We start from the raw sequence: 18,550 nt of genomic DNA, 5'->3' as shown, positions 1-18,550 counted from the left end.
TTGAGTGAGTTAAAAAAAGCAAACTATACTTATAAATTACATAAATAAATAAAATATATATAAACTACCACCTATTTATAAAATACATACTATAAATATAATAATGATGGATATTATTCGAACTCTTATATATATATTCGATTATTTGCAGAAAAGTTATCTTCAACTGTCTCAAGGTTACCTGTCTACCGGCTAAGTGACAATGGTTCCACATTTGCAGGTTTGGAATTGGTTTGGAACACATCAGTTACCAGTAGGGAGACACTCCTGGCTTCGGGCAAACTCAGCTCCATTCGGCTCAGCATCGAGCAATTATTAGGGTTGACACCACTTGACGTCCCTTTGCGTGAAAGGGATATCATGATTCAACCCTGTCATCGTGTAAGGCCGAATCGCTGTCAAAGTGTAAGGCCTGAGTGGACGCTCGAAGCGGAGCGTTCGGCGGGGCGTGCAGCGTGGCGTCGGGCTCACAAGTGATTTGAGCAGCGTGCACTAAGGCCGGTACTATAGGGTCTATACGTTTGCATTTGTTTAACATGCACGCCGCACGCCCCGCCCCGCTGCACGCCCAACTCGAGCGTCCACTCAGGCCTTACACAAACTTCGGTTTTGTAGGAAGTGTCCTTTCTATACGGTAGTACTATATTACTTATTCTGTGGCTATACTAACCTTCATGACAAACGGATAACGCATGCACTGCCAATCTCTTTGTGTGTCGCACCTGCTTAGCGAACCAATCGCAAGAGACCGCCACCGACATCAGCTGGGTGAAGTAGAACGCTATCCACAGCATGAGGATCACTGAGGCTAGTATTGGGACCAACTGAAATACAACAATCATTTAGTCTCACGAAATAATATTTATGCATTATAATAATATAAAGTGTCATTCTATGGAACTTGCTATGTAAACAAAAGTCACTAGTAAATTCATCATTCAGATTTATTCAGATACAATTTCAATATGGCGGTTTGTTTATAGTCAAAGAGAATATAATTTATAGTTAGCAAGTTCCATAGAATGACACCAAAGAGAATTTGAAATAGAGGCGGATTGTCAACGTAATTTATGTAGCCACCTAGCCACAGTAAATTTACCGCCATCTTTTGAAAAAAATATTAAAACAGAACGCCATTTGACTTTGATCCTTGTTCTTTCACTGATATGTGTTAATTTTTAAATATTGATTTTAACGCCATACTCGACAGTAGGCCAAAGGTATGGTGCGATCTTTTCGAGAGATGGTGCCATAACCTTTGGCCTATGCTCGGCTAGATGGCGTTAATTTCAATATTTACACATATCAGTGAAAGAATAAGGATCAGCCGAATGGCGTTCTAACAGTTTTAATCTTCTTTCAAAAGATGGCAGTAAATGTACTATGTCTACATAATTTATCATGACAGTAACTCTCTAACTCTCTCACTATACAATAGCGCGAGCGCGAAAATGACAAGTCTGTGTATACAATCTATTATCTTTGATGACAGTTTAGGTATGTTTATCCTTTAGTAGGTACTTAAGGTATATAAGAATTTTCCAAAAAGGAACATATTCAAATACCTACTTACAATAAGTGCAGATCCGCCTACCTTGCTTCTTAATCCTACGACGGTCGATTCAATCACCAGAAATGTCCAGATCAGCATTGTGACAACCAAGTTGAAAATCTGAAAAATATATCGATAATTTGAATAACTGTTGCGTCATTCAGTACGAGGCATAATACCAACGTCTTGACGTTTTGTAGGTAGCCACAAAATATGGCGGAAATCGAACTTACTTTGTTTTCCTTACATTTCTTTCATCCGGTCCTATCTATTTCATTTCGTCGTGTCCGTCTATCCGTCCGTATAATAGATACTCGAAAGGTGTATTTTGAGAATTCAGGTGTGTTTGGTGAGTCGCTATTTATTTACTTAGTTTAGAATTTTATATTCATTTATAAATATTTTAGACTCCATACATAAAAGGGAAAGTTTTGCTTTAAAAGCCCACCCTGTATATTGGTTAGTTTAATTATGAGTCATAGAACAAACAAAATTACTTAATGCTCAAGATTCCACGATTCCACTTTACGAACAACTCGCTACGCTCCAAGTTCAATTTGGAATGTTTCGCTTGCTCGGGTATCAATGTTAGCACGAAAGGGATTACCTAAACAATATCTTTGCTTCCTTGTGAAACAAAAATCAATCATTATTTGTACCTATTTTTTTATTACTCCTACTTATTTAATGATGTGGATCTGATGAATAAAACCTCTTCTCATCTGGATGATTACAAATAATTACTTGGTAAACCACATCTTAACTAAGTAAACTTTAACATTAGGTACGTACTTAATACACATGTGTACTTACCTCAAAAGTAAATAGGTTGGACGACTCGTGAAATAATTTCAGAATAGACGTCAGTATTTTAGTGAGATCTTTCAAACCTATAATTTTATGGGCATCTCCCACAGTGAAACCTGGTACTTCAATTTTTTTAATGTCAACGTTACGCTTTTTATTAACAATGTTTCTTTCAATAATGATGTTTAAATGATGCAATCGTTGTGCCAAATAATAAATACAGCTGCCAGTTAATACTAACTCTAGGTATAAGCTTAGTATTGCACACCCCATTGGTAAGGTGTAGAGTGGCTTATCTATGTGGCTGTATACGAATATTGAGAATCCACTTCCGAAGTTTGTTATTATGTACCCAAGCCACAATCTGTTTAGATAATAACCCGGATCTACATCGTTCAAGTTATGTATCTTGAGGAAGCAGTCAATTTTCTGTATCTTCAGAAAGACCCCTACACTTTCTTGTGATTTCAAAAATCTGGCGTGAAATATATTTAACAAATAGGATACGTACTGAACTAATAAACCGAATGCAAAGGTATAAAAAAGAGTTTTTTCTTTATCATAGTAAGAATTATAATACGATAGTACAAAGTAGTAAAATGATCCGCTCACAGTAATCATCCAAATGATTGAGTATATTTTTTGATAAAATGTTATAGTTGATACGAGATTTCCGTTCATTACTAAACGGCTAGTACCCAAAATTAATTGCGTTGTATAAACAGGCGATATTAATTTTACAAAGTTATTGTCTAGTAAGTTCTCTGATAAATATTCACGAACCGACATTTTGCGGGCTTGTTTATTGTTATGTTTACGTTGTGTTTGTCCGGTATCGACTAAATAGTGTAGAGAATATTACGTCCAAATCGTCAAAACGGATGTTAGCAATTCCGGATACCTATTAGCCAGAATTGACACAATAAAGACACAATGATAGCTTATTAAATTGTATGGACACCATAAAGTTTTGGAAGCTTAATAGGTAGTTTTACCGCACAGATAGTTCAGTACCTAAATACTGTACTGTACCTATAGGTACTGACCGAATGTAGCTATATGAAGTGTATATTATAATAATTATGTTCCTTGTCCATTCAATTAAATTAATAGTTTATACCCAAGAGAATGATTTAATTACGGACATTACGGCCAGTCGAGGGAAGTTTTTAGTTTGATTCTAAAGTAGTCTCGGAACAGACTATGGAGAAGTTATCGTCTCACATTTTGGAAGATGACTTCATCAAAATATTTGAACCAATCCACTGGGTACAGTATTTAGCGGGTTTCCATCGGGTCAAAATAGAACATAAATACGTTACAGCTCCATCTCTATACTATCAGATCTACAGCTCTGTTGTATGGGCACTTAATATTATATTTGCCATTTACTTTGAGTTAAACTGCGAGATTAAACTTGAAGGTATTTCAACCGTACATACGTTGCAAATTGGCGAGTTTATCATCGTAATGATAAATGCCGTTATTGCCTTTCGAAATAACTTCAGCGACGGTACTTTGAATAGCCAAATTTATGTAAAGTTGCAAAAAATTGACCGTGTAGTCAAAATGCACGCAGCAGTAAACTATAATCGGAAAATGTATTTATTTTCTGCTTTATTAGCTATAGTTATCCCCGTCTTTTGGTGCATAGGCATATACAAATTTAATACAACATTCATGGTCAGCGTATGCCCTTCGCTTTTCTTTGTCCAATTTTCGACTGTGGCATCGTATATGGAAAATGTATTAGCGGCAACAATCCTATTTCTCTTGGCGAACAGATTAAACTATGCCAATGTTACTTTGGAAAAAGAAGCTAAGAGATTAAGGGGTGCAAATATATCGTTGGTGGCTTCCCAATATTATCGCGACAAAGAACAGGACCAGGGCAAACTCGTATTTGCTATACATTACATTTTGGACTCTTGGGCGGATTGCATTCGATTATTCCAGTTTCAGGTAGGTAAATATCTAGAAGTAGGTAGTATTTTGTAGAGGTAACGGCGTTATTCATAAACGACTGCTAAGTTAATCAGCTGATGATCATCGTTTGTCCCTCTCTATGGCAAAACGACAGATAGGGACAAACGATGATCATCAACTGATTAAGTTAGCAGCCGTTTATGAATAACGCCAGTAGTATTTAACAGTAATTCTACGCAGCAAGTTATTCCTACCTATCTACCTGCAAGTAAAAAATACTAAATTATTTACAGATTCTGTCATTCACGTGTCAAATATTAATGTGTGATTTTGCAATGATGCAGAGTGTTGTAACGGCAATCAGGGACAAGGTAAGATTTTTCGCAGTATTTTTGGGGTTCCGTACCCAAAGGGTGACAAGCCTGCGCTGTCCGTCTGTCACAGGGCTCTGTATCTCAAGAACCGTAATAATATAAACAACCGAAATGTATATAGGTATACTCAGGGCCGGATTAACCCTAAGGCAGAGTAGGCAACTGCCTATGGGCCCCGCCTCGGCTAGGGGGCCCCGCCGGCCCCGCGCTCGTAAAAAAAAATTTGTTCCAAATAGCCAAAATTCATAAAAAAAAATTATAGTACCTACTCATACCTAATGTCCAATATCAGTTTCTCAGACACAGAAACATTAGATGATTATGAACGTAAATTATTGTTATTTTATAGCTTTTAAAGTCTATGTCGAGCTCGAATTTCAGGCTCTCGAGGGCCTAAAACCTCATCAATGGAGTCAGTGTAAAGTGGAGATTGCTGAGCTCCACCTTCAGCCTCACTTTTTACCTCCATTTTTTGGTTTGTCTTCGAAATTTCCTCTTCTTCAGCTTAGCCTTTGGCCTCGCTGCGCCAAGCTTGGCCTGCGGCCTCGCTTTTTAATACAATGGACATTGGTTGGCGTCTGTGCTCTAGCTGTGCTTATCCTGAAACACGACTTTGACCTCGCATGAAAGCACGCCTCACCGGGGAACTTCGGATTTTTAGGCCCGGCCCGGCCTGCCTTTTTAACACGCTTTCACAATTATTTCACAAAAAATTTCGCGCTCGCTACGCCCGCGTTTTTTGCGGCTTTTCAGGTTGACTCTGTACCTACATGCTAGCTTCACTGGTGAATGAAGTGTCATTTAAACATGGAAAGTCTATATTATTAGGTTAATTTTAATCATGTGGCTCGGCGTATGGTCTTATGGTCGGACAATCGCTGTTCAGCCTGGCAAAATATTTAACTACCCATTGAGAAAAAAAAGGGCTTTCCCCACACTTGACGCAAAAAGGAATCGGCAAAAACTGATAGAAAAAAGCTTTATGTCCACGCAATAAAAGCGAAAAAAACATCGCTCGGCATGTTCGGATCGGCTCAACTGACACCTGAAGATTGAAATTAAAATCGCAAACTTACATCCTTGTACTGAACATTATGTATGTAGAATTGACTGTAAGGGGGCCCCGAGCATTGCACTGCCTAGGGGCCCCGACATGCTTAATCCGGCCCTGGGTATACTGAGTATTTCTTTTACACAACAACGTATTAATAAATAGAAAATATTTCTTTATTAATACGTTTTTCTTTATTGAAGCGTGATTAAACAGGTTTCGTTTTTTGTCATCTTGGCTACGGAACCCTAAAAATTGATTATTTCTACTCGTACTTATATTACATTTTAATGCTTAGAAATAAAGGAAACGTACCGCCCCCCGTACGTATAAGTCTCGGTAGCTCAGTTGGTAGAGCGATGGGCTGGTATACCGGAGTCGCGAGTGTATCGTCCAAGACAGTGAGTTTTCCACATCTCCATTATTTCTAAGCATTTGTATAAGATTGTCCCATAACATTTATTAGTTTATTTATGTAGGTTAGGTACAGTCACGCTTCGTGATTGTTACGCCATTTAGGGCTCTAGCTAAATTGGACGTTCCATAGCGTAATTATGTAACAACCAATTTAAGTAGGACTCTAAATGGCGTAACAATCCCGTGTGGTTTGTATCTACTTTTGTGGGGGTTTAGCAGAACGCCCTAAGTTGTCCATCATATTTCAGAACGCTGACACAAACTATTTGGTAATAACCGCATCAATTTTCCTTCTGGGCATGACATCGATCTTTATATTGAGCTTTCTTGCAACTATAATAACTTCAAAAATGCGCCTGACAAGGAGAATATGCTTCAATGTGTTGTCTACGGCCACGCCAGCGGTAATGGGAGGTTCGTAAGAGATTTTATACCTTTGAGAAAAACTTACTTAATTCGAGGTATGCCTTGCCAGGCTCATTTATGGTATTGGCATTAAAAGACATTACACCAATGTGATGAAATGAAACGAGCTGAAAGCGTGTTCAAGTTAAAAATAAAATAAATAATAATGGATATAATATCCAAACGACAAAGAAATCGAATCATTAGTTTGGCTAAAAACTTTTCTAATTTTCTTCAAGAGTCTGTTCGGAAACACAAAATTAAGATGATTTTATATTTAATATTATTTATAGTAATTTAACTTATAAAAGTGTCATCGTATTTAGCAACGTACTTTGGGGGTTCCAGAAATAATTAACGATAATTATATTTTGTTTAAAGACAATAATTACTGTAGGTACCCAGGCACTTTTAATAATTTGATACGATTTCATGATAGAGGATAATCGTCGGTCACTAGTCACTACCATAATCGACTGATATCAATCTACGGGCGTTATGGCATTAATAACCATTAAGTACATTAGTGTAATTTTATGTATATACTTATATCGAAATTTATAGGCTTACTAATGGATTACCAAAATTTTTTTGCCAGATTTTCATATCCCAAACAATGTATCCCAAAAATATAAAAGCCAACTAATCATTTCCCAACTAAACAAGTCGCATATAATTATTTCCCAAGAGAACGATATGCAAAATCACATTTTGACATTTCCTTACTTTGGCAACATTTATTTTACCAAATTTCAATTACCTACTCTAAATTGTTAGTTGCCAAAGAATACAAAAACCATAACAAAACATGACAAATGTAACAATTATCAAAAAAAAACGTGACAAACTTGTATTTTGGCAATTACTTATTTCGACAATTATGATTTCACAATTTTTATTTATTTAACATAAACCATTTTTTTTTTTTCGAATAACGATATTCCGAATGGCGGGCGAGGGCTGCTTCCCCTCCGCGCCTCCGGCTTTTTACATACACTCTAGGGGTAGGACAGACAAGACCACGTGGCTAGTGGGGTGCTCCGATTCGGATTTTGGTTAGCAGGTCTTATTTTGAAAATCACGAATTTAATGATTCCGAGTTTACAAATGATCGAATTTCTGAATACCGAATTACTTTATTTCCAATAGGTCAATGCTTTTTCGGAATAGACAAATTCGGAAAAATATTTTCGGATTTTTAGGGTTCTGTAGCCAAATGGCAAAAAACGGAACCCTTATGGATTCGTCATGTCTGTCTGTCTGTCCGTCTGTCCGTCCGTATGTCACAGCCTCTTTTTTCCGAAACTATAAGAACTATACTGTTGAAACGTAGTCAGTAGATGTATTCCGTGAACCGCATTAAGATTTTCACACAAAAATAGAAAAAAAAACAATAAATTTTTGGGGTTCCCCATACTTACAACTGAAACTCAAAAAAAATTTTTTTTCATCAAACCCATACGTGTGGGGTATCTATGGATAGGTCTTCAAAAGTGATATTGAGGTTTCTAATATCATTTTTTTCTAAACCGAATAGTTTGCGCGAGAGACACTTCCAAGTGGTAAATTGTGTGTGTGTGCCCCCCCCCCCCTGTAACTTCTAAAATAAGAGAATGATAAAATTAAAAAAAATATATGATGTACATTACCATGCAAACTTCCACCGAAAATACGAGATCTAGTAAGTAGTTTTTTTTTAATACGTCATAAATCCCCTAAATACGGAACCCTTCATGGGCGAGTCCGACTCGCTCTTGGCCGCTTTTTTTAAATCGGAACTTTCGTTCATATGACAATCGGATAAGTATTCGGAAAGAGCACAGTCGTGATTTTATTCTTTCGTGTTTTTAAAAGTCGTAACATCGATATTTCGGTCATATAAAAAAAATCGGGATTATGAAAATCCAGGTCATGAAAGTCGCAAATAGTTATTTTCGATACAAGTGCGAAAAAGAGGAAATTCGAAACGAGTGGAGATAAATTAAAACACGACCGAAGCGAGTGTTTTAAATCGACACGAGTTGCGAATTACCCATTCGCACGTGTATCGAACAACGTTTTACAGTACATATGGCACTTTAAAGTTTCGACATACGCACGAAAAGTGCTATTTTACGCACTAGTGCGGAAAAATAGCCCCATATGTACTGTAAAACGAATTTCGGAATATTTGGCTGTTCCAGTTAGGTAAAATATGTAGGTACGTAGTCGTACTTAATACTGTAGTGTTTTTTCAATGCGGGAGGCTTAGTTTGCCCACTTTACCCAACCTAAGACGTAACACCCTATTACTAACCCTATTACTAAGAATCCGCTGTCCGTCCGTCCGTTCGTCCGTCTGTCACCAGGCTGTATCTCACGAACCGTGATAGCTAGACAGTTGAAATTTTCACAGATGATGTATTTCTGTTGCCGCTATAACAACAAATACTAAAAACAGAATATATAAAATAAAGATTTAAGTGGGGCTTCCATACAACAAACGTGATTTTTGACCGAAGTTAAGCAACGCCGGGCAGGGTCAGTACTTGGATGGGTGACCGTTTTTTTTGCTTGTTTTGCTCTATTTTTTGTTGTTGGTGCGGAACCCTCCGTGCGCGAGTCCGACTCGCACTTGGCCGGTTTTTTATAAGTTCTATTTCAATTATGTAGCCGATCAATACATGAAAATTAATGTACTTAATTTAATGTTTCAGACAAACTACAGAAGAATGTCCAACACATATTAATGCTGCTGGAAACAACGTCCAATTTTACAATCTACAATATTTACACGGTGGACAATCGTTTACCTCTTCACATCTTCGCTATAACCGCCACTTACACTATTGTTCTTCTTCAATTTGCTACTTTATAAGTCAAGCGCACTTGGTACACCTACACCTTATAAAACAAAGTCCCCCGCCGCGTCTGTCTTTTTGTGTGTTTGTATGTTCGCGATAAACTCAATAACTACTGAACGGATTTTCATGAGGTTTTCACCTCGATAGAGTGATTCTTGAGGAAGGTTTGTGTATAATTTGTTAACCCGTACGAAGCCGGGGCGGGTCGCTAGTTATTAATATGAAAGCCACGCCAAACGGCACATTATAGCATGTACCTGTGATGATGATGAACGAATAAATAAATTGAAATTAAGAAGGAGATTTTTATCAAGATTTGACAGGGAAGAAAATGATGAAATACATCCGAATACTATTATTTTATACTTACATGGGTAGCTTACCTCACTGGTATTAAAGTCGAATACTTATATTCAAATAGGCAATATGTACGTAAGTATGGAGTAGAGATGCCACGAATATTCGGCAACTATTCGGTATTCGGCCTATTCGGCCACTTTGCCGAATATTCGGCATTCGGCCGAATGTTGCCAACTATTCGGCCGAATACCGAATATCTGTTGCACCTACTTAAAAAGAAAAATTGCAGAATAAAAATAACCAAAAACTATGTAAGTAGGTATATTTAGAATGTGTTCTTGGAAAGTTGTTAAATACGAAGACCATTTTTTGAGCATTTGTTGGTTAAAAAACATTTTATTAACAAGCTTTTATTAGGTCGACATGTATGTAACTATGTAATGGAATCTAAGGTAACTAATTTAACAATCTTCCAAGGATCGTAGCGTCATGAAAATTGGCAGCTATATGTAGTTCTGATGACAATACAATAATATGGTACTGTCGAACTGATCTGATGATGGAGACAGGAGGTGGCCATAGGAACTCTGTGATGAAACAACGCAACCTAATTGTGTTAGGGGTTTTTAGAATTGTCTCGATGAGTATTAGTTGTCTGTCGTAAGAAAAGTACAGTCAGCGATAAAAGCTTGTACCAAAAATTAAATTTTTGCCAAAAACTTATTTTTATCATGAGTCTGATTTGCTTGACTCTATTCATTAATTCTGTTCAACAAAAATATATCTTAGCTAACGTCATCTAACGTTGAGCTTTGTTGGCGATCAGTTTTCATAATAATTGTGACTCAAAGTGTTCGTTTTTCATGCCGTATATTCGGTATTCGGCCGAGAAAGGGGCCGAATATTCGGTATTCGGTATTCGGCCAAAACCACTATTCGGGGCATCTCTAGTATGGACTAACAAAAACCACTCGGAAATGTAGGTATTTTCTTTGTAAGCTTTTCTTCGTCTGTTGCACGGGAAGTGGGCAACTATAGGCAAAAGTATTAAGTAGGAACCCACATAATAGTATTTTTCTCAAAAATGGACGGCAAAGTCGACGTTGCCGGTTAAAAAATATGTCGCGAAGTACGTAGTTTATGGTCATTCAAAAAATTAAAAAGTTAAAAACATTGCAGTCTCGATTTCGGGACTGCAATGTTGCATACAAATTCCATTATTTAACGAGTTCCAAACTTTTTAAAACATTAAATGGACATATCAAATGAATAGAATAGAATAGAATATTATTTATTTCAGCATAGGTACACAGTTATACAATACATACACAGGAAGAAAGAAAAAACTTATAACTAACTTGTACACTGTCACTACACTGAAAAGGTGAACACTCAGCATGATGCCGGGTCCTACTGGAGTAGTACCTGACGCTGGTCTTCCGTGAACACCTGTAGGGAGCGTAGTTGCGCGCAGCTACCAGCTAAATACAGTAGAGTTACTAAGATAACTATGTTAATTGTATTAATTACGATAATACACAACGAAGCGGCAATGAAGCAGTTGACATCAAATGATAGTATGACTAGCATGGTCTGGAAAAAGTAACATCCATACTTAATATTATAAATGCGAAAGTGTGTCTGGCTGACTATATGTATATATATATATATATATATAATATATATATATATATATATATATAATATATATATATATATATATATATATATACATACATAAAATACATACAATACATAAAATAAATAAATAGTCTAAACAGTTACAGTACCTAAAATTCGAAATGACTCTATTTTTTGCTTATCTTTGCTTTTTGAAATGACTCTGACACTACTTTTTGCTTTGACAGAAGATAACTTTTTAGTTTAACTTTAAAAGAATGTAATGAAGGCATAGGTCCATTAAACAGCCAAACAGATGTTCAGCACTTATTATTATAATGTTGCTGCCGCGACTATTTAGGTGTCTCAAATACGTTGGCGTATTTTCAGCAGAAATGTACACTTCTTTTTTAGGGTTCCGTAGCCAAATGGCAAAAAACGGAACCCTTATAGATTCGTCATGTCTGTCTGTCTGTCCGTCTGTCTGTCCGTCTGTCTGTCCGTCCGTATGTCACAGCCACTTTTCTCCGAAACTATAAGAACTATACTGTTGAAACTTGGTAAGTAGATGTATTCTGTGAACCGTATTAAGATTTTCACACAAAAATAGAAAAAAAAACAATAAATTTTTGGGGTTCCCCATACTTCGAACTGAAACTCAAAATTTTTTTTTTCATCAAACCCATACGTGTGGGGTATCTATGGATAGGTCTTCAAAAATGATATTGAGGTTTCTAATAACATTTTTTTCTAAACTGAATAGTTTGCGCGAGAGACACTTCCAAAGTGGTAAAATGTGTGTCCCCCCCCCCTAACTTCTAAAATAAGAGAATAATAAAACTAAAAAAATATATGATGTACATTACCATGTAAACTTCCACCGAAAATTGGTTTGAACGAGATCTAGCAAGTAGTTTTTTTTTAATACGTCATAAATCGCCTAAATACGGAACCCTTCATGGGCGAGTCCGACTCGCACTTGGCCGCTTTTTTTTAAAGGCGTCAAGCAAATCTTTTTAATGGTTTTACTTTTTTCTGTGAAAATTAGAACGTTGCTTCTGTAAAATATTTCTATTTCTTGCACCATTTTTGAGAAAAGCACTATATATGACTCGGCTGGAAGGCTACTTGCTGGCTTCGGATTCAATTAAACTTTAAACGGACTCCCAAGGTCGTCCGTTTAAAATAAAATAATGGAGAGCTTTTCAGTCGAGTACCGTGTTTAGGCAACGAAGCTTGCTGAGTTGCCTAAGTAAAGGTACGAGATTGAAAAGCTTGATTATATCACTATTGTATGTATACAATACTTTTTCTACGAGTGAACAAAAAAATACTTATAACTAGTAGAAGAATCATATATGTAGGTAAAAAAAACAAAAGTATACAGCTAAGATGCGCGAGCAGCCGCGATACCTTCACACTCGTACGCGACCCGGCCCCCGCGCCCCGCGCCCCCGGCCGGTTGGTCAACGACACCTTCTCGTAACTCATGAGGCCCTGGTACTTGCTCCGCGCTTTCGATTGGTCAATTTCATTATAGTTGACTAAACGGTATCGAATTGGAAATGAATATTATAGTTGAGTTGGGGTCCCATAGTGAAATAAGTATGCGATTTCACTTTGGTATACGAAGTCTTAATTCAAGCATTGCAGTCGACGAGTAGAAATAGTTATTTTCGATGCGTAAGTGCGAAAAAGAGGAAATTCGAAACGAGTGGCGAATTCGCGATAAATTAAAACACGACCGAAGGGAGTGTTTTAAATCGACACAAGTTGCGAATTACCTACATTCATTTGATGTGGCCATTTCAAATTTAAAAATGTTTGGAACTCGACAAATAATGGAATTTGTATGCATATTGCAGTCCTGAAATCGAGACTGCAATGTTTTTAACTTTTTAATTTTTTGACTGACCATAAACTACGCACTTCGCGACCTATTTTTTAACCGGCAACGTCGACTTTGCCGTCCATTTTTGAGAAAAAGTATTTTACAGTACATATGGGGCTACTTTTCCGCACTAGTGCGTAAAATAGCACTTTTCGTGCGTATGTCGAAATTTAAAGTGCCATATGTACTGTAAAACGTTGTTCGATACACGTGCGAATAGGTAATTCGCAACTCGTGTCGATTTAAAACACTCCCTTCGGTCGTGTTTTAATTTATCGCCACTCGTTTCGAATTTCCTCTTTTTCGCACTTGTATCGAAAATAACTATTTCATACATATCTCGAAATTTTAACCAAACATTTATACCTATTATAGGTACATATACAAGAATTGCTCGTTTAAAGGTATAAGATAAAGAAAAATGTTCTACATAATATCATATATGTATACATATAGATAACATCTACATCCATTGCCATTGTTTAATGTGAAAATCGTAAATTTATAATGAATGAATTTATAATGAACTAAAAATGACGCAATAGGTTGTATTTAATCCGTGACTGATTCCGTATGTTAGGCATTTCAGACGACTTGTATGGTTATGTAGATAAGACAAGTGACACTTGTTTAAATGTTGGGCAAGTCACCAGAAAACAACGCAAATAAGAAGCAGTTATCCATTCATATTTCACTCGCAGTGTTATTTATAGTTTTGTCTAAGCAAGTATTGTTTAAACGTATAGTGCCATTAGTGCCAATGCCCAGTAGATACATCGTTCATGGTAAGATTTTTTTAACTTTTTATCTAGGTGGATTTTGGCCACGTATTTACCTACGGTCGTGTCATTTCATAAATTCATTATTAATACAGTTTAAACAACGAGTGGTCTTAATAATGTCGTTCTATTATTTTAATTACCTAAGTACCTTTTATTAACTTGATTTATTTAAATAATTTATACTTACGTGTTTTTTTATCGTTTCAGAAATATACCTGAACAAAGACAGCTGATCGGTGTAATCAAATGGCGAAAATAAAGCTTACCCTATATGGATTGCTCATTGTTCAGTTCTGTGCAAAGGTTTCACCTGGTAATTTATTAAACATTTAAAATTATAATTACGCAATACAATACTTAGGTACCTCATACAGAACAATTTTAAGCTACATCTCTAAAGATTTATAATACCTACTTTAGTTTTAATTGATACCTATTTGCGGTAAGTTGTTATTTATAATTGTTGATGTGTTTTTTGCTTGAATGTAAATTCCACGTTGTCGTGTAAAAGTGCCCTTCTGGCCTATTTGCTGAATAAATGTTGGAGTTTGAAGCGATGGGAGACAACAAATTGTGATTGTCGATCTCAGAATGCGATTCGCAATCGCAATTGACAATTTACAAACCCAATTGTCAATCAACTTTTTAGGGTTCCGTCCCTCAAAAGGAAAAAACGGAACCCTTATAGGATCACTCGTGTTTCTGTCTGTCTGTCTGTCCGTCGAAAGTTGAAATTTGGCACACATATGTAAGTTTGTAACCCAAAGATGGACGTGTAACGTAAATAAATGAATTTCAAATATAGAGGCCATATTTGGGGGGTAAAGGAGAAATTTTAAAAATAAAGTTTTTCAAACTATATCGTGTTACATATCAACTGAAAGAGCTCATTGCGAGAATCTCAAATATATATTTTTTATAATTTTATGATAAATATTTTAGCAGTTATTCAACAAAATAGGCAAATAATGACCCCCCCCCCCCCCCCCCCCCCGCTTATCTCCGAAACTACTGGGTCTTAAACTTTGAAAAAAATACACAAAATAGTTCTTTACCTTTTATAAATGTGCAGTCAAGCGTGAGTCGCACTTGGCCGGTTTTTTACCTTTGAACTTTAGGTACGAGTACCTACATACAGAACTATGCATAATAGCTGTAACATCCATTGGAAAATTCATTTCCTATTTTACTTTTATATCAATAATGATAATTTTGCAGTTTCAGCAACAGTCCCTTTAGTGACTAGCAAAGTGGGCAAAATACGAGGTCTTCAGGCACTTGATGGAGACTACAACATGTTTTTGGGTATACCTTACGGCAAAATTGATAAGAAATTCCCATTTGGGGTAAGTTGTCATATTATAAAGTAGGTATGTTCAAGTATGTTGTATTTGACTTTAATTAAGAGTTCTAGGTAAATCTAATAGTCATATTTTCGACTTAAAATACGTAAGTGACCCGTTTTTTTAATATTTTTAATATATTTAATATGTCTTTGTCTCACGGAAGTTTTGTTATTAAAATAGTCATATATTTATTAAATAAAACAAATAAAAGTACATTATCATTCTTATTATTTGAAATATGCCGATCGCATATGGCCTGTACTTTACGTACAGTCAGCAGCAGAAGTTGCTAAACGGGCGAGGTGTTCAAAATGAACTTGACGCGACTTTATTGTTAAGAGAATAAGAGCGTGTCAAGGTAATTTTGAAGATCTCGCCCGCTTAGCAACTTCTGCTACTGACTGTACCCTACTTGACCCTACTCAAAATATAGGAAACTATAAACCAAATGATAACACTATCTTCTATTGGTTGTTTCAGCTGTCAACTCCTTATCCAAAGTTTGAAAATATTTTCGAAGCTTTCGATGATTCAGTAGTTTGCCCTCAAAGAGAACAATTCAACAAAACCCTCGTTGGAACTCTTGACTGTCTTACCCTTAATATTTACGTGCCCACAGTCGACTCTTCCAGCAATGCGCTTCCAGTATTAGTCTTCATTTTCGGCGGAGCACTCCAATTTGGTTCGGGTGGGAGATACATTTTTGGTCCCAAGTTTTTGGTCAAGCATAATATTATTCTAGTAACGCTAAACCATCGTTTGGGTCCTTATGGCTTTATGTGTCTTAATAACTCAAAAGTCCCTGGTAATCAGGGAATAAAAGATCAACGATTAGCTTTGAGATGGATCAAAGATAACATAGAAGATTTTGGAGGCGACGCTCACAAAATTACATTATCTGGTCAAAGCGCCGGTTCCATGTCAGTCGATCTGCACATCCACTCGGTTGAGGAGAATTTGTTTCAACAAGCTATTTTAGAAAGCGGAACAGTTTTGACCCCATTTTTGTTTACTAATCCGGGAGAAGAAGGACCATTGATATTATCGAGATACTTAGGTTTGGATACAAATGATGTAAATCAAGCCTTATCATTTCTTGCCACAGTCGATACCAATGATGTTATTGTCGCTTCTGAGAAAAATAATTTGACATTTAAGGTGTGTGTAGAAAGAAGTTTTGAGAACGTCGAACCGGTTGTAACTGATTACCCTGTAAACTTACTAGCCCCGAGAGTTAAAAATATCTCTATTTTAACCGGATTTAACGAGGAAGAAGAACTCCGAAGTTATGGCAATGTAGATGCCAGCTATTTAAAGAATAATGATTTATTTAAGAAATACATTAATGGATATTTTGATTTCGACAACTGCACATATGACGCAATGAGAACACTTTTGAAACACTTTTACTTTGGAGACAGTGAAGTAGACGTCGAAACAAGACAGCAGATTATAAACTTAGCTTCAGATTTACAAGGTAATTATCCTGTCCTAAGAAGCTTAAGAAAATACATTACCAGCGGTGCAAAAATAGTATATTCTTATCTCTTTGCTTACGTTGGAGACAGAAACTATGCGAAATATAAACTAAATATTACCATCGGGGGGGCCACGCACGCCGATGAGATTGGCTACTTGTTTGACGTGGCGTTCCTGCAACCATTCATGTCTGAGGAAGATCGTCGCATTGTTGATGTAATGACTACCCTGTGGACAAATTATGTAAAGTATGGGTATGTTTAATTGTTTATTTGATTTACTTCATATTATGCTCATTTGTTAACCTAATTTCCTGTACTTACCTACCTTCTTCTACATATAAAGAGCGCCCTACAGCGGGTATGTGAAAAGGCAGAAAAGTCAATTTTGTTTTGTAAGTAACGCTGTAAGTAATTATTTATAATTATACACATACATTTTAGATAATCTAAGCTAACATCGATTTGAACAGAACAAAGTGTCTACAGGTCCATGGTGTCTACAGCAACTCTACGGATAGCCTAGCTATAGCGTCTGTATCGATGCTGAATTGCGATTTGTTGAAATCATATGGAATCGCCCGTCAATGTTTTGGCCTCGTATAATATTACAATTACGCCTAAGTCTTCACTGTATTGTATAGGTATTTGAAACTATAAAAGAAGACATGAACCTACTTATCTGTCTTGCTAATCTTGCTTACTGTTTCTTTTTATGTTAACCATGTTTTTTGAGATACTCGTAATTAGTGCTATAATATTTTTCACATAGCTTGGGTACGGTATACAGTTGTCATCTCCAATTTTCCACACAATTTATACCATGCCATGCATAATTTAAACCTTCAAGAAAAGAGCGTACCTACTCCCATCTTAAAGGCCGGCAACGCACTTACAACCCATCTGGTGTTGCGCGTGTCCATGGACGGCGGTAATCGCTTACGGCTGCTCGTTTGCCTCCTATATAAAAAAAAAGCATAGCGTGGGCGGACTTTTTAAGTACTTTCTTAGGAAATTTGAAAACATGTACTTAATTATTTTTCAGAAATCCAATTCCCGAAATAACAGACCTTCTGCCAGTGAAATGGGATCCTGTCACCGCTGAGCGTTGGCACTACCTGCTCATAGACTCCGACCTTGCTATGGCCACCAGACCCTATCATCAGAGAATGACTTTTTTGGACGTGTTGTTTAAGGCTAATGAGAAATATCAAATTGGTTATGACGATAAAAATGATAATGATGTTTGTTTGATAAATCAACTGTAAACAAAAATAATATTATAAATATTTGAGGTACAAAGGAAAACGGTACGGAAGTTTTAAATGGAATACTACCTGGTTATTCAGACTAATTGTAGTAGAGTGAAATAAATGTCATAATTATATAGTGTGTCAAAGGTATGTTTGATTTCAAACATAGACAGAGAGAATCATACTATCTTTGTCTAACACTAGTACTAAGCACCCAAAAGAAAAGGATGAGTATAGTTTTTTTTGTTCCTATTTACTGACAAGATTTGGTTGACCCAGTAAATATATGTAGGTACTAAGAAAAAGTGACCCAATCCTCCAGTGCCCCAGGCTGGAGGCTTGGGTCACTTTTTCTTAGTTTAAGACATTTATTTTAGTTTATAATTTATATAGTAGTGTTTCTACTTGAAATGACAACAAATTAAAATATTTTCTAAAAATAATTTAATTTGTTCTAATATGTAATTGTAGTAGGTACTGAAACACTTTCAAAGTTAGGTATATC

General features: G+C 36.3%; 2 protein-coding genes across 2 annotated transcripts; both read left to right on the top strand.

The window, feature by feature from the left end:
- The first annotated feature begins 3,491 nt into the window (after window positions 1-3,491).
- Window positions 3,492-4,357, top strand: LOC134662655 (uncharacterized). Its single transcript, XM_063518927.1, has one exon. It carries the CDS (start codon window positions 3,563-3,565, stop codon window positions 4,355-4,357), a length of 795 nt encoding a protein of 264 aa, XP_063374997.1. The 5' UTR covers window positions 3,492-3,562.
- Window positions 4,358-15,728: 11,371 nt separating this feature from the next.
- Window positions 15,729-18,068, top strand: LOC134662438 (juvenile hormone esterase-like). Its single transcript, XM_063518663.1, has 2 exons — window positions 15,729-17,047; window positions 17,838-18,068. The coding sequence occupies exons 1-2, from the start codon at window positions 16,092-16,094 to the stop codon at window positions 18,058-18,060; spliced, it is 1,179 nt and encodes a 392-aa protein (XP_063374733.1). The 5' UTR covers window positions 15,729-16,091; the 3' UTR covers window positions 18,061-18,068.
- Window positions 18,069-18,550: the final 482 nt, after the last annotated feature.

Source organism: Cydia amplana, chromosome 3 (genome assembly GCF_948474715.1).
Source record: "Cydia amplana chromosome 3, ilCydAmpl1.1, whole genome shotgun sequence".
Classification (NCBI taxonomy): Eukaryota; Metazoa; Arthropoda; class Insecta; order Lepidoptera; family Tortricidae; genus Cydia; species Cydia amplana.
The sequence above is the reverse complement of the archived record's forward strand: the minus strand, read 5'-3'. Positions and strand labels throughout refer to the sequence as shown.

Coding starts and splice junctions, on each gene's coding strand:
- LOC134662655 (XM_063518927.1), top strand. CDS start 3,563: ATGGAGAAGTTATCGTCTCACATTTTGGAAGATGACTTCATCAAAATA.
- LOC134662438 (XM_063518663.1), top strand. CDS start 16,092: ATGTGTCTTAATAACTCAAAAGTCCCTGGTAATCAGGGAATAAAAGAT. Junction 17,048..17,837: donor ACAAATTATGTAAAGTATGG/GTATGTTTAATT, acceptor ATTATTTTTCAG/AAATCCAATTCCCGAAATAA.